The sequence below is a fragment of the Rattus norvegicus genome, chromosome 2 (genome assembly GCF_036323735.1).
Source record: "Rattus norvegicus strain BN/NHsdMcwi chromosome 2, GRCr8, whole genome shotgun sequence".
Taxonomy (NCBI): domain Eukaryota; kingdom Metazoa; phylum Chordata; class Mammalia; order Rodentia; family Muridae; genus Rattus; species Rattus norvegicus.
Window position 1 is genome coordinate 62,645,328 of NC_086020.1, and position 15,761 is coordinate 62,661,088.

At 45.8% G+C, this 15,761-nt stretch overlaps 1 protein-coding gene across 3 annotated transcripts in view; it reads right to left on the minus strand.

Annotated features, from left to right (window-relative positions):
* Npr3 (natriuretic peptide receptor 3) overlaps positions 1–15,170 on the minus strand; it is a 67,941-nt gene extending 52,771 nt beyond the window's left edge. The window contains exon 1 of one of the 3 annotated variants that reach the window (XM_039101782.2): positions 14,421–15,170. Coding sequence is in view for 2 of the 3 variants with exons in the window: in XM_006232045.5 (XP_006232107.2) it covers positions 12,669–13,422 (754 nt within the window). In the remaining variant the exon portion in view is untranslated. 3 annotated transcript variants of the gene reach the window in all.
* Between the last annotated feature and the right edge of the window lie 591 nt (positions 15,171–15,761).

The window sequence follows — 15,761 nt, forward strand, 5'->3', positions numbered from 1 at the left end:
GGGGAGAGAAACAGTATGTGAGTCACCAAACACAGCAGGCGGAAAGCAGGCCAAAACAACCAGGGGACAACAGGCACAGAACGGGCCATCTATAAAGTCTTGAGTAGCTCCTCACAAACTACCTAATGCATGGTGACCATGTACCCGCAGGAGGGACATTACACATCTGTGGCATTACAAATAGTTGGGTAGGGACATTCACACATCCCATGGGATTCCCAAAAGTTGGGTAGAAAAACATACTGTGTTTTTTCCTAAGCATACATACCCATGATAACATTTAACTTCTAAGTCAGACACTGGGACAGATTAACAATAGTAACTAATAATAAAATAGAACAATTACAACAAATACTACAACAAAAGTAACTTGAAACTTACAAAATTTCAAACTACAATTGGCTACGAGTAGCTAAATCCTAAGATGAAGCCATATCTAAAAGGGACAAAGGGAATTACATGGTTTTAACTTAAAATGAACATAGAAAATAGCACCATAACCAAGAGATAGGAGCCAGCAATACAGACACAACAGCCTCTGGATAGAACACCGAGAGGACTGGAAATTACACAAATAGGCAAAGTGCATCTCATCAGGAGGAAGCAGCTACAAAACCAACCTAGAGGACCCTAGGATGAGTGACCCATCCATACTCCCTAAAGTACTCAACTTAATGGGGAACAAAGGCAGGCTTGTAAAACACTAAACACCAAGAGACTTAAAATAAGAAAAAGCTAAAAGCAATGTATGCTACTCAAATGGATTCTAGATCTTAAAATACAAGCAAAAAACCTTCAACAAAAACATTAAAAGGCAGCCGATGAAATCTGACTGAAGGTCTGCAACTAGGTCACGGGATATGTTCGCATGAAAGCTCTTGTTTTATGACTATTACTGCAGTTACTTATGAAAACATCCATGTCCTTAAATGTTTTGAGAAATCTTGAGATATGAATCAGTCTGTAGAGTCCCTTGCCTGGAGTGCCCACAGCCATGGGTTTGATTCTCAGCATCACAGGAAACTGGGTGCAGAGTCATACACCTGTAATCACAGCGCTGTGTGGGTCATCCTGGACGTTAAATGAGACTTTGCCTCAAAGAAAAAGTGTTTAGAAGTATAGAAGCATGATCCTGTAAATTATCCTTGAATCATCTTTGCATTATCTTCATAATTGTGTACATTCATGTGATTATACAAACACGTACCAGCAGTGTTCGCGCACATGTATGCACACACACAGTCCGTGTTCTGTCAGTTTGTAGCCACAGTGTTAAATATAAGAGGCTTTAAGCATCTTTAAGAGACTGTTGTCGTGGCCTAAGCGAGACACAGGCGACAGTGAAGTGGGGGGACTCGGCCACTGTCCAGTCAATCTGATGGTTCTTGGCTCACAGGCCCATGACCAGGAGAACTGTATTTTCCTCTTATGCAGGATGAGAGGAGACCCACAGAGGCCTGGTGCTGTAAATTGCCTTACCGTGCTTCATGCCAGCCCTCTGGGATGTGTGTGTTCTTTGTAAAAGTATGGGTGCTGAAACACATAAAACAAATTGCAGTCTGTGCCTGAACAGCCTTGGCATCCTGCATGAAGGCCCGGGCTCCTACTGATATGTCTGCCATTCCCTGCACACACTGGCTCAGAGCTCCAGGATATGACTGACATTTAACTACAGAAAGGTGCCGTTCGCACAACAGCAGCACTAGGAAACATGGCTTTAAGGCAATGAGAAACACCTGAAGCCCATAACTGTGAGAGTAGATGTTGTTTCTTTTGGAATTATAATTATACATTTGGGATTTTTCTTCAAAATCCCAAGATGTCTCAATAAAGAAGGTCTCAAAGAAACTCCTAATTACCAACTTGGGCCCTCATTTTAGATCAAACTCCTTTGATGGAAAAAATCACAGGCAAGGTATCTCAGAAAATAGCTAATAAGGGGCTCAAGCTGGACAAGTCCAAAGAGCATGGATTCCAAGAATGGGCATCTCCAGAGGGAACCACGGAGCCCCAATTGGCTGAATACTAAGGAACTCTTATCAACTTGTATGGACTGTGTAGAGTTCAGTGTCTGTCAATAGCTACATGCAGAAACTGATTCTGCTGGCACATTGGATGAATAGCCTACATGGTATTTGTAGATTATCAGAACTGCAGATTGCTTAATTCCCATGAGGGCCACGTAGTCGGGACATATTGACACATGTGTCAATATGGCCTCTCTCTTAGCATGCTAACTGGGGAACCAGATTATAAGCAACAGCATGCTACAAGGAACATGGATCAGAGAAGCCAGTGGGGCACCAGGTGTTAATCCTAAGCATCCTTTTGAGAGCCGTACCTGTCCTAGGGTAGACCAGACTGAACCCTGAGGCCAGAGAACTGGCATCCCTACATCCTGAACAGAGTCCGGTCCTTTCTTTACGTTCCTGCTTTGCCTCTGTACTTCTCCCCTACTTCTATCATAGCCTCTGACGAATTTTTCTTGAAGTGTTACTACATTTGTGACTGAGAAAGGGTGCTAGACATTTGTCTACCTGCTTAGATTTTCATTCTTCTCAGTTTTGTCCATTTTGTGCCAAGTATACGGTTTGCTCAAAAAAAAAAAAAAGTAATTCATTCCCAAGGTCACTGTTTCTCTCAAATAATACAAATCTGTAACATCGTCGTCGTCATTGTCATCATCCTCATCATCACCACCATCATCACCATCACCATCATCACCATCATCCTCCTCTAGTTTTAGTTCAAGTAGAAGCAATACCACTTCATAGTACTGATTACCACCAACAAAGCCATTGGAGTACAGAACCCTAGTTTTTATGGTGTGCCTCAACCTTTCAGGGTTGTCGCATTCATACCTAGTTGAACTGTGGGTACTTTTAGCAAACTTTCCTCTATACAATTTATCAAAAGGCTTGAAATATTTTTTCTGAGATAGCTTTCTGTTCTTATTCATATTTCATCATTTTATACAGTAGCCGGATTACATAGTTAACAAGCACAAGTGATGTAAGAGGAGTAGGTACGACCTAGGAAGTACCTGGAAACGTACAGACCGTGTGTCACATGAGGAAAACTCTCTAGCTTCCCAGACCTCCCAACGATAGATGAGGCTGACAGAGAAACAGGGTCTGCCAATCCTCCTGCACAAGTGGGAGTCAATGCAGACTGCTTTCGTTGTATCAATATGTATTTCAATAAATAAATATCAACTGCTTTTAGACAGCTCCTCTCTGCATAACCCTTTTCTGTCCTAGAACTTGCTATGTTGAACAGGCCACAAATGTCTGAAAATCACAGGAATCCAGCTGCCTTTGCCTTCGAGGGCTGGGATTGAAGGCATGTGCCACCAAGCCTGGTTTTAATATGTAACGATTTATCAGAGATCAATATATCACACTTCAGAAAGAAAGGATAATGACTGATCCTGCGTGCTTCTTAGTAGCCTATTTTTTTAAACCTGTCCCACTTTAACTTGTGACATTGGTGTCATCTTTCCCCATCTGGGTGCCACACTATCACCACTAAATGGCTTCTCATTGTAGCAACATGTTCTTGTAATCAAAGGGGTTACACACACTGGAATGGCTTTAAATGTTAATTAACAGAGTTAATCACATTCCAAGCGGTGTCTATACACACATACTATGGAAAATCTCCTTTCCCGCTCTTGGACGTCCATTAAGGAAGCTTCCAATGACTGGAAAATATCATCCTGAGTGAGCTAACCCAAACACAGAAAGACATACATGGTATGCACTCACTGATAAGTGGCTATTAGCCCAAATGCTTGAATTACCCTAGATGCCTAGAACAAATGAAACTCGAGACGGATGATCAAAATGTGAATGCTTCACTCCTTCTCTAAAAGGGGAACAAGAATACCCTTGGCAGGGAAGAGAGAGGCAAAGATTAAAACAGAGACTGAAGGAACTCCCATTCAGAGCCTGCCCCACATGTGGCCCATACATATACAGCCACCCAATTAGACAAGATGGATGAAGCAAAGAAGTGCAGACCGACAGGAGCTGGATGTAGATCTCTCCTGAGAGACACAGCCAGAATACAGCAAATACAGAGGCGAATGCCAGCAGCAAACCACTAAACTGAGAATAGGACCCCCGTTGAAGGAATCAGAGAAAGAACTGGAAGAGGTTGAAGGGGCTCGAGACCCCATATGTACAACAATGTCAAGCAACCAGAGCTTCCAGGGACTAAGCCACTACCTAAAGACTATACATGGACTGACCCTGGACTCTGACCTCATAGGTAGCAATGAATATCCTAGTAAGAGCACCAGTGGAAGGGGAAGCCCTGGGTCCTGCTAAGACTGAACCCCCAGTGAACTAGACTGTTGTGGGGAGGGCGGCAATGGGGGGATGGTTGGGAGGGGAACACCCATAAGGAAGGGGAGGGGGGAGGGGGATGTTTGCCCGGATACCGGGAAAGGGAATAACACTTGAAATGTATATAAGAAATACTCAAGTTAATAAAAAAAAATATAGAAAAAGAAAAAAAAAGTTAAAAAAAAAAGAAAAAAAAAAAGGAAGCTTCCAATGGGTCTTCTCAGCAGCTTAGGGGGTTGTCTCAGAAGTACAGCAGCTTAAAGCCCTATATAAACTGTATAAAGCAACTTTTGAGGTTTTCTACATATATGTCATGGAGGTTTTTTAATTATTATTTTCAAATGTTTAAGTTTTGATTAACGTTTACTCCAATGTGTTAATGATGTAATCAAATATAAAATAGAACATTTTGATGTTATACCTGCCATTTCCCAAGACTATTCTTTGCATCTAACTGCCAGGGTCATTGTCAAACTTATCTTCAAAGTTGTACTTTTTTTTATTAAACAGAGTGCTTAATTTTAAAGTATTATGTTGCCATCATATAGTGTATAAAATGTATAATTGCCATTCATTGTAACTATTATTTATTTTTAAACTAAAGTGTAAGAATACCTTTTGATCAAAGAAATCTGTTATTAATTGGTTTTTTCTCTTTTCTGATGTGGCATAAAAACTTCTGAGTTTAACTGCCAACAGATGACCAACCACAAGTGAACCACTTCTCAGCTGCAGCCTTGCTCATAGCAGAAACGACTTACAAACATTTAGTTTTTGTATCTAATCTCTGACTATTAAAATGCTTATACAGTTTATTTTTACCAAAGAGATGTAATTCATTAAGATAAAGTTGCAGTATAAATGTCGTCTTATAACATAAATGAATAAACAAATAAATAAGCAAGATTCCAATGGGTTAACATCCCTCTTCTCTCAAGGAGCCCCCATTTGTCCCAGCAAGAAGGAAAGTAACAAATTTTCTCATTGGTGAATCAGAACAGGAGAGAGGTAGGCTAGGCTCTTTCTTCAGAGCAGAGCCTCCTGCTGCACACTGAAAGTGTGATCACAGAAAAGAAAAATGTAACAGTAGGAGCTGGGGGGTTGGCTCAGTGGTTAAGAGCACTTCTTGTTATTGCAAAGGACCCAGGTTCGATTCCCAGCACACACAGGGAGGTTCATCACCTCCTCTGGCACCAGAGCACCAGGCATACATGTGATACACTACATTCTGGCAAAAAAAAAAAAAAACTCATACACATAAAATAATAAAAATAAATCTAAAAAGAAAATTTTAAATATACACTAAATATTAAGGAAATAAAATCATTAGAGAAATAATTTAAGAAATGTTCTTAGTTAAAAGACATGAGTTTCTGATATTCTTCTAACCCAAAGACAAGAAGAAAGGCCCAAGTGAGGAAGCTTAAATCCCACTTAGAAACAACATAGTCATAGGAGGCAGAGGGAGGGAGGGACCCAGGTAGGAAAGGAGAGATAGAGGGGACTAGGGGTCGGATCCTCCAGTATGGGGAGAGTCAGGAGAGAAGCCCAGAGGGACAGGAGAATGAATGGAAATATGCAGCTGCAAGGGGTGGGGAGTCTCTAAGAAGTCCCAGAGACCTGGGATGGGAGAGACTCCGAGTGTGAATGTGGGTGGCCTTAGCCAAATGCTCAACAGAGGGGATATGAAACCTGAAGAGACCACTCTAGTAGTCATACAGGACCCCCAGTGGAGGGATAAGGACACCAACTGACCTACAAAATTTTCAACCCCAAATTGCTCCTGTCTAAAAGAAATGGAAGGACAAGAATAGAGCAGAGCCTGAAGGAATAGCTGACCAGTGGCCATCCCAACTTGGGATCTTTCCCACGAGTAGGCATCAATCCCTAACTCTATTACTGATGCTGTGTTGTGCTTGCAGACAGGAGCCTAGCATGGCTGTTCTCTGAGAGGCTCTACCAGCAGCTGACTGAGACAGATGCAGAAACCCACAGCCAAGCATGAGATGGTGGTCTGCGACCCCTATGGAATATTCCTTGGGGCAAGGATTGAAGGAACTAAAGGGGATGGCAACCCCATTGGAAGATGAAGTCTCAACTAACCTGGACCCCTGGGAGCTCTCAGAGACTGAGCCACCGACCAAAGAGCATCCATGGGCTAGACCTAGGCCCCTAGCATATATGTAGCAGAGGGCTGCCTTGTCTGGTCTCAGTGGGAGAGGATGCACCTAACCCTGTAGAGACTTGATGCCCCAGGGTGATGGATACCCAGGGTGGGGGCACCCTCTCAAAGGTGAAGGGGACACAATTCTGCAAGGGGAACCCCTAGAGGAGGCAGCATTTGGGATATAAATAAATAATAACTAAATATATAAATGGCATGAGTTTCTGAGAAAAGGGTCACACCAAGGTGAAACACTGACAGCAGTGTGCACTGTGATAAAGTATTGAACTACTGAGAACAAAAAAAAAAATTCTAAAAATATTTTGTGGGGGTGGCTGGTGATAGTAAATTCTAAGTCCAGAATACATCAATTCAAACTAACAGCAACTTCAGACTCTAGAAGCCAATGAAGTGATGCCATCAAATTTTGAGAGGAAAATTACTTATAGCATGGAGTTCTGTGCAGAATTGTATAATTATGTGTAAGGGTAAGATGAATAAGTCTGCAGTCCTGAAAAGTTTCAAAACGTATCTCTTGCCCATCCTTAGAAAGCTCCTGGAGGATGTGGTCCTCCAACAAAGAAAGGAGGGCACACACGGAACGAACAGGCTCAAAATGAGAACCGGTGGAAAGCCTTGGGAATCACTAAACAAGGAGCTCAGGGTCGTAGTAGAATAGAATGCCAAGAAAAGGACGACACTGAAGCAGCTCCCGAGCTTGGAATAGAGGAGAGCTTATATGTGATTTTAGCAGTCACTCCACAGCAGTCTAAGCAAACAAAAGGATGAGTGTGTGTGTACCAGTGTGTGTATGAGTGTGTGTGCACGTGTGTGTGCATATGTGTGCGTGTGTGTTCATGTGTGTGTGCGTGTGTGTGCGTGTGTGTGCGTGTGTGTGCATGTGTGTATGTGTGTGTGCATGTGTGTGCATGTGTATGTGCATGTGTGTGTGCATGTGTTGTGCCTGTGTATGTGTGCATGTGTGTGTTCATGTGTGTGTGCATATGCGTGTGTGCATGTATGTGTGTTCGTGTGTGTGCATGTGTGTGCATGTGTGTGCATGTGTGTGTGCCTGTGTATGTGTGCATGTGTGTGTTCGTGTGTGTGTGCATATGCGTGTGTGCATGTGTGTGTGCATGTGTGTGCATCTGTGTGCATCTGTGTGCATCTGTGTGCATCTGTGTGCCTGTGTGTGTGCGTGTATGTGTGTATCTGTGTGCCTGTGTGTGTGTTCTGTGTGTGCATGTGTGTGTGCATGTGTGTGTGCATGTGTGTGCCTGTGTATGTGTGCATGTGTGTGTTTGTGTGTGTGTGCATATGCGTGTGTGCATGTGTGTGTGCGTGTGTGTGCATGTGTGTGTGCATCTGTGTGCGTGTGTGTGCATCTGTGTACCTCTGTGTGTGCGTGTATGTGTGTATCTGTGTGCCTGTGTGTGTGCTGTGTGTGTGCTTGTGTGTGTGTGCATGTGTGTGTGCATGTATGTGTGTGCGTGTGTGTGCATGTGTTTGTGCATGTGTGTGTGCGTGTGTTTGTGCATGTGTGTGTGCGTGTGTATGTGCGTGTGTGTAGGTATATACATATATACATATGTATTCATATATGTGTATATGTGTGTATATGTATGTATATGTATATTTATACACATATGTATTCATATATATATGTATATATATATGAAGGCATATCCTCAACCAACTGGATTCACTGTAAACATCATTCAGAAGGTAACATGAATATCAATACTGAGGTAAGGAAAATGTTGACATGATCATACAGGAGGAATGAAGAACACACTGCATGTGTAGTTAGCAGAGAGTGGATGATAACTTAGCCATTCTCCACTAGCATTCCAAGAGACAGAACCTAAAACTGAAAAGAAAAATCAAAAGTAGCTTCTAATTTGGAATTCTAAAGGAAAGTCGCTGGTGAACATCCACAGGAGTCAGCTATGATGCTCTGGTTAATTCGAAACGAGAGGTAGGGGACAAGAAGCATTTTTCCAGACAACACCTGGGGGTTTGGGGGTTTAAAGGGTTTGGGAGGGAGGGGGTAGTTAACCTTACATAGATGTATACCTAGCTTGGATAAAAACAAAAACTTAATTTCTTTCAAAAGCATATTTCTCTGTTCCTACACTACATAGTAACAAATATCATTTATAAAATACAGACTGTGCCCTTGTTTCTGCTGCTCCGAAGCTCTATCCATTGGAAAGACCCCTGTCATTTCTACACTGTGGCCTGTAGCACCTTTCTTTCCCAGTTCTATACACTAGGGAGGTTTATGAGGGTCCTTTGCTTTAAAATTCTGCTGACAAATTATTTGATCATTTAGATCAGAGTATTAAAAATAAGTTGTTCTTGTGCTCATTAAGTATTTCTATCTCTGTGGTCACTCTCCAAGCCAAAATACATAACAATACATAGGAAGAATTAAAAAAAATAAAGCTAGTTTTTATACAAAACAATTTGTGTAGGTTTCTTCTACTTTTGCATCTGAGAAAGTACATAAACACAACACTGACCTTTCTCTGCTTAAAAAAAGTGTGTTTCTGACTTTTTTATAATAAATGTATCATTTCCTGTGATGTAGCAAGATCCGTAGCGAACTATTTAAACAAATCCAGTACTAAATACAAAGTATTTGCCTGTTGCTTGTTCGTTTACACTTTGGGACAGGGTTGGCCTTGAACTCACAAGCTTTTTGCTTCAGCTCCTGGATGCTGGGATTTACAAGCATGTGCTACCATTCCCATCTAAGATCATATGTATGTATGCATGTATGTGTGTGTGTATGTCTGCATGTATGTATTTCTGCCACTGACATCTATTTCCTAAAGTGTTTGTAGAATACCCTTAATACATGAAATAGACGATCCAGAATGTAAATGGTGAGCATAGCTTAGCTACCTGCCTGAAGAGTCATTTTGTCTAGTTTTCCTTGGAATTTCTGGGGGTGAAAATAATATCTCCCTTACAACTCAAATTTTTATTTGGAATTAAACACAGAAACTTTTTTAAAAGACTTGAATATTCAAGAATCACTCAAGGGGCTGGGGATTTAGCTCAGTGGTAGAGCGCTTACCTAGGAAGCGCAAGGCCCTGGGTTCTGGTCCCCAGCTCCGAAAAAAAAGAACCAAAAAAAAAAAAAAAAGAATCACTCTCCAGTATTCTCTGCCCCACCCCCATGTATATAAAAAAAAATGGTCACCATCTTGTAATAACCAGGATGCACGGACAAACAAATCCTTGTGAAATCTCATCTACTGCTTCCTAGTTCTCGAGGCTGCCTGAGGCTGGTTCTTGAGAAACTTTCTATTGCCCTCATGCCTGGGGGTTGAAATTGATTCTATCCTCTTAGCTGATAATATACACGCTGTGAAGTTGCTGTTATTTTTTTTTAAATCACACCTACACAGGTGTGTGCTTTCATTATAGGAGACTTTTTTAAGTTTTTCAATTGACTTAAATGACAAACCCCCTAAGAGATATGGATAATTTGGGGATTTTGAGAGGGTTGTTTGTTTAATTTTTATTTCTAAAAGGCGTTATGTAGCCAAAAGAAAATTTAGTCACACTATTGAGATGGCAGGGAAGATATTCAGATATCCATAATTTGATTTTAAAGTTGAAATGTTCTTTCCAAAAGAGGGATAGGAGGGACTCTCTAAAGCATGCCCTGGCCCCTCCTAAAGACAGGAGATGCTCTGTGGCAGAAATGCTGTCAGTTACATTTTTACATTTGGAGGAATAGGACTCCAGCTCAGAATAGCGGTTGGAAGAGGCCTGATTCTCATCTAGTACCTTGTTTCGAGTTCAGTGCCTTGCATTCCAGAGGTGTGGGCTTCTCTGCTTCAAGTTCTTCCCAGGATATGGCTTCCCCTTCTAGGTGAAGGTGATTATTATCAAATATAGCACAACACCCACTACAATGAAGCCACACGTTTACTGCTTGGGTCTGGCACTGTTTCAAGGAATGCTGGTAACTTTGTTCATTAAACCCTTCCAGCATCCCCAAGACGTAGCTGTTGTAGGAAGCCCACTTTACCTGAAGAGACTGGGGTACAGTTTAACAGCCCAGGATCCTGTTAGCTAGCAAGGGACTGAGCCACAAACTCCCCTGAAACCATGCACTAAACCTCTACCACTTAACACCGTGCTTGACTATGTTGAAGTGGAGATTCAGGTCTACAGGAAGCACCTGAGAGCTCACGACTTTCTCTATGAAGAGTAAAAAATTGAGAGGAAGTCAGCCTGGAAAAGAAACTATTTTTATTTAAATTTCAGGAAACCTGCCGTATTGCTACTGACACAGATTTTAGAGAAAGAATCATAAGATCGTAATATAAAATACACACGCCAGACTAACAGACTCGCACCGCTAAATTGAATGAGAATAAATGCGAGGAGATCGAAGTACATCTACCAAGCTTGGTGTATTTAAAAATAGTAATAGGGACAGAACGCAGGCTGAAGTCCTTTTAAACCAAAACACAACAGTCATCCCCCACCCCCACCCCAGACCACTATCGCACTGTGACCCTCCCAACACCATGGTTCCAAGAGCACTGTGTGGCTCAAGGCCCCACAGCAGAGCAGACAGATCCTCTTATCCCAGGCCACTGTACCAAGGTCACCGCCATTCTGGGTTCAGCGAGGCAGGGACAAAATTTGCAAATCTCGGATCTAGCGAGGCGTGAGGACACGCCCCCATTCCCAGCCTGCCCTGGGAAGTCACCAGCTTTGAGATAAGGCACTGGAAGCCCAGAATTGAAGGAATACCAGGGTGCGGTAGCCTGAAGACTGGGAGTGGGGGAAAAAGTGGGTTTCTCGCCCAGCAGGGGCAAATCTGCTACGATAGGACAGAACTTTCCTTTTACATAACCAATGCCTTGCCTGCGCACCTAACAGTGATTCTGCATAGACAGCCTGGAGTTCTTAGGTCGAAACTTGTCCTGTCCGCACTGTCTACAACACCTTGAAGTCAGGGTAGCCAAACTGGAGAGAGGGGAGGGGGCAGCTGTGACCCCACTCTTGAAGCTTTCTCTGCCCACCTCACCTGTTCTGAGCCTGCAAGCTAAGTGTCCCGCAACAGCCAGGCCCCAGGTTCCCAGCAGTCGAATTGTTGCCAGTGCTAGGCAAGCCAGGATAGTACCCCCGGGCATCGGAAGCTTTGCGGCGTGGGGGGAGGGGGAGAGTAATACCGAGGACATTCTGGGCGCCTGCGCACCAAGGGGAAACAAAGGCGGGATTTCTCGAATGTTGTGAACCACAACTGGGATGTCCGGACTCACTGCCCTACACTGGGTATTCGTCTCCCTCCTCTAGCTACACGACAGAAACCTGGGCAGCTGCAGGGGATTCCCACGCTCCCTCTAGCCATGATCACAATCCCCAGCACTGTGCTCTGTCTAGATTGGCTATTGTTCCAAACCCTCCAGCGACTGGCAGAGAAAGGGTCAGGAAGGGAACCGATGGGAAGAAAGCTAAGGCGCGCGCTCTGGCCAAGCCCAGCTCCCTGCGCTTTCAGAGGCTGCGAAGCCCAGCGCGCCCGGGGCGAGTGAGTGTCTCCTGAATTCAGACACAGCGACGCACTCTGGTACCTGTGCAGAAGCTTGTTTATAAGACACTAGAAGGGGCATGGAAGGAATTTAAAGGGAAGGCTTTTAAAAGAGACTTGGGGTCTATGGAAAGAGCAGTCAAGGAAGCCAGGAGACCCCCAGCTAGTCAAGAAGCTGCGCGCTGCTAGCTGTCCCCAGACGCTGTGGTCCTACCAGGGGGCGCGCGACAGCAATGAACAGAGTAACGAATTCCTGGAACGCATGGCACCCCGGAACTGTCGAAAGGGAAAAGCCTTGGTATTTGGCCACACCTGTCATACCTGAGCTAACAATCGGCTCAGACGTCCCCTCGACTGGCCAGGTCCACCTTCCCGGGACTGTCTAGGCACACCCCTTCCACCGCGATGGGCTATCCTCCACCCGCCCCTGGGTCAGGCAGCTCACACTTGAACAAGCTCCCGCGCGCAACTTCCACGGGTCCTCGGGTTATAGGGAAGGGTGGGGTCTGCAGAAGACTGACTTGGTGGGATTTCGGGGGAGCCACCAAGAACCGCTGGGTCAGAGCCAAGGACCCCTTGTCGCGCTCCTGCTCACCTCGCTCACTGCCCTGGATGTAGCGCACTATGTCGTCCAGGTCCAAGTCTTTGGTCTCGTCGAAATTGTAGGCAGACGTGTGCAAGCCCTCCTCCTGGAAAACCTCGTGGACCCCCTCGAGAGTGAAGTAGCAGTTTCTCTCGAGTTTGTCGTCGCTGTAGAGCAGGGCAGCGCGGCTCCAGTGGTGGTGGCGGAACAGAGCGAGCATCATCTCTCCCATCTTGGCGTAGGCAGGCGCCACGCGCGTGAGGTGCGAGTACTCCGTGTCCTTGTGCTGGAAACCCGCGGCCAGCGCTCCTGCGGACAGCATCGGCAGGTCCCAGTGAGACGCCAGCCGGGCCACCGGCGCCGCAGCGTACTCGCACACCGGACCCAGGATGAGGTCCGGCTTGGCGCCGCGCGCCGCCGCCACGCGGTCCACCAAACTGAAGAGCGCGCGGTTGCCACAGTCAGAGTCTTCATAGGCCACCTGGAAGCGAGTGCCGGGCGGCAGCAGCTTCCTGCCGGTGCCATTGCCCTCCACGCTACGCAGCGCGTACTCGATGGCCGGCCTCACCCGGGCCAGCGAGAACAAGTACGAATCGTCCCGGGGCAATAGCACAAGCACCTCGATCTTTTGAGCCGCCAGCGCCTCTCTCTCCCGGCGCCTGTTGCCTGGCCCGGTGTCCCCACCGCCACTACTCGCACCGCCAGCCAGCAGCGCCCGGGCCAGCAGCACGCACGCCGAGAAAGTGAACAGCAGCAGGGACCGCATCCTGTTGCCAGCAAGCGCTCGCCCTGGCCACCGGCTCGCCCTCTGCCCCCCACCCACCCTGCCCCTTTCCTCCCTGCTCTTTTCTTTCCTCTGTCCCTGCGCCCCCTTAGGCGCTCCAAGAAAACAGAATACCCCCTTCAGTAACGCGCCAAAAGATAGAGAGGAAGACTCCTCTGCAATATCCCTAGGCTTAAAAAAAAAAAAAGCAAAGAAAGAAAAAAGAAAAAAGTTCACAGAATGTAAACCTGTGCGTCTGTAATATACATATAGACTTATTATAAATATATATATATATATATATATATATATATATATGTATATATATATTCTCCCTTCCTTTGCACATAGGCTATTTGGCTTAGAGGTGGCTTCTTATTTGGGCGTTGCTAAGGTTGCGTTTGAAGGCCTTATTTGTAAAAGAAAAAGAAGTTAAACTTGTCCAAGTGCTTGTAATTGACGGTGCACCTCCTTCGCGTTTGATCCCATTGATTCGCGCGGGTTTCTGGATCCATAGCCGGTGTTTAAATAGCGTGGCAGCGGCGCAGCGCGTTACCACACATGGCGCGCCGAGGCCGGGCTTGTCTCTGCAACGGGTGGGGTGGGTGAGGGTGGGGAGGGGTGGGGTGGGGGCTGGGCTGGGGGAGCCTCTCATTAACATTCTTACATCAGGGCTCCTCCCCGCACCCCTGGCCTACTCGTGGTTGCCGGGTCCCTAAGCCCCACTCTTTGCCGGTGCTCAGCTTTGGCCCAAAGCCGCAGCCGCCCACGTCTACACCCGCGGGAGCCCTCACTGCGCAGCGTTACTCTAAGGTCCCCGCCTCTCCCTGGCTCCGCTCTCTCCAGCCCCAGGATTTAAAAAAAAAGAAAGAAAATGTAAATATGTTTGAAGGAAAAAAAAATGAGCGCTCGCACATGCACAAAACACACGCGCTGCGAAAACAGAGGGGAGATATTTCTCCAAATTGGTGGCTTCGTTGCAAAACTCCATAGGGTCTCACCTCTTTTCGTGATCTGGCCACGTTCTGTCTGGATGCGTCCAGTCCTGTCCCGCACCTGACCTTTCTGGTCCCTGGAGCAAGGTCAGGGAACAAGGAACAAGGTCCCAGTGCAAGAAGGTTCATTTGCAGACCTGGTATGCCCATCTGGCCTGAGCGGTGCCCGCAGCGGTCCTTCCCCCGCCCGGAGTGAGTGCTCTCCCTCTGGGCTGCGGAGACACGCTAGAATCACAGTGTCTGCGGCGTCACCGTGTCCCAGTGCGCAGACCCTCCGCGGGGTCATCGAGACCAGAAAAGCGAAACTTGTTGCTTCGGATGTTGGGTAAATGATTCCACTCCCGGAAGTGTCGCGGAGCTTGAAAAGCATCTCCCAAAGGTAGTATTTGCTAAACTCCATAACTAAAAGAGACACACTCACCCACTGCCCCCAAATCTTCCCCCCAGAGAATCCCTAACTACCGAAAAGCAGTCTGCCAACCCCAGAGCTTCTGTACCAGGATGCCCGATATTCTGGGATGCCCAGAAAGGTCCTGCCCGGGAGACCCAGTCTTCCCACTGGTCACAGCTACCACAGCGATGCAGACGGAGTGGAAACGACTGTGGAGACGTCTCAGACCGAGGCGCAGCTCAGGACCGAGCAGCTGCGCAGGTCCAGAAGGCCCTGCACCCTCTTTTCGTGGTCACGCAGCAAAGACATTTACGGCGAGAACAGGCTGTATTGCACAAGGTAGTTCTGACACCAAAGTCTTGCAAATTAAAGTTAATTCAAAATGTTTCTAAATGTTCTTTCATTTGGCTGGGCGTCAGTGTGCGCGAATTCTATTAGTCTTAAACTTACGCCCTCTCTCGGCAGGAACTTGAATGAGATTCTTCACCAGCTGCCCCAGGCTCTTTTTTTTTTTAAATAGTTAGGAGCCCCCCTAAAATGTCCTTGCTCTCATTTGTGACTATGAAGTGATAAATCGAGGTGTCCGAGGACACGGCAAATCCAGGCATCAACCCTCCTCGAGGCTTAACAGCCCCCTCTCTGTCGCCCTTTCTAGCAGTGAAAATGCAATCGAGGGTAACTTTTCAAAACCGGAGCCGATTAGATTTCAGTTGTACACTGTGGTCCCCAAACCTTCGCTGTAAGTAGGGACTTCTAAATCCTAGGTGAGCTTCTGTTTATTTAATTAGAGCTGCTAACCAATACTAAGGGTAGTTATCCACGCACATTAGAAACTGACAAGTAGCGCTTCACAGCAATTAAATCCTTCCTGAACTCTTGGGAGAGCAAACATTTGTTTATAGAGTCATAGTTATTTAAGAAAAAAAAAAAAGACAACAGCTAAATCCTGGATTCCA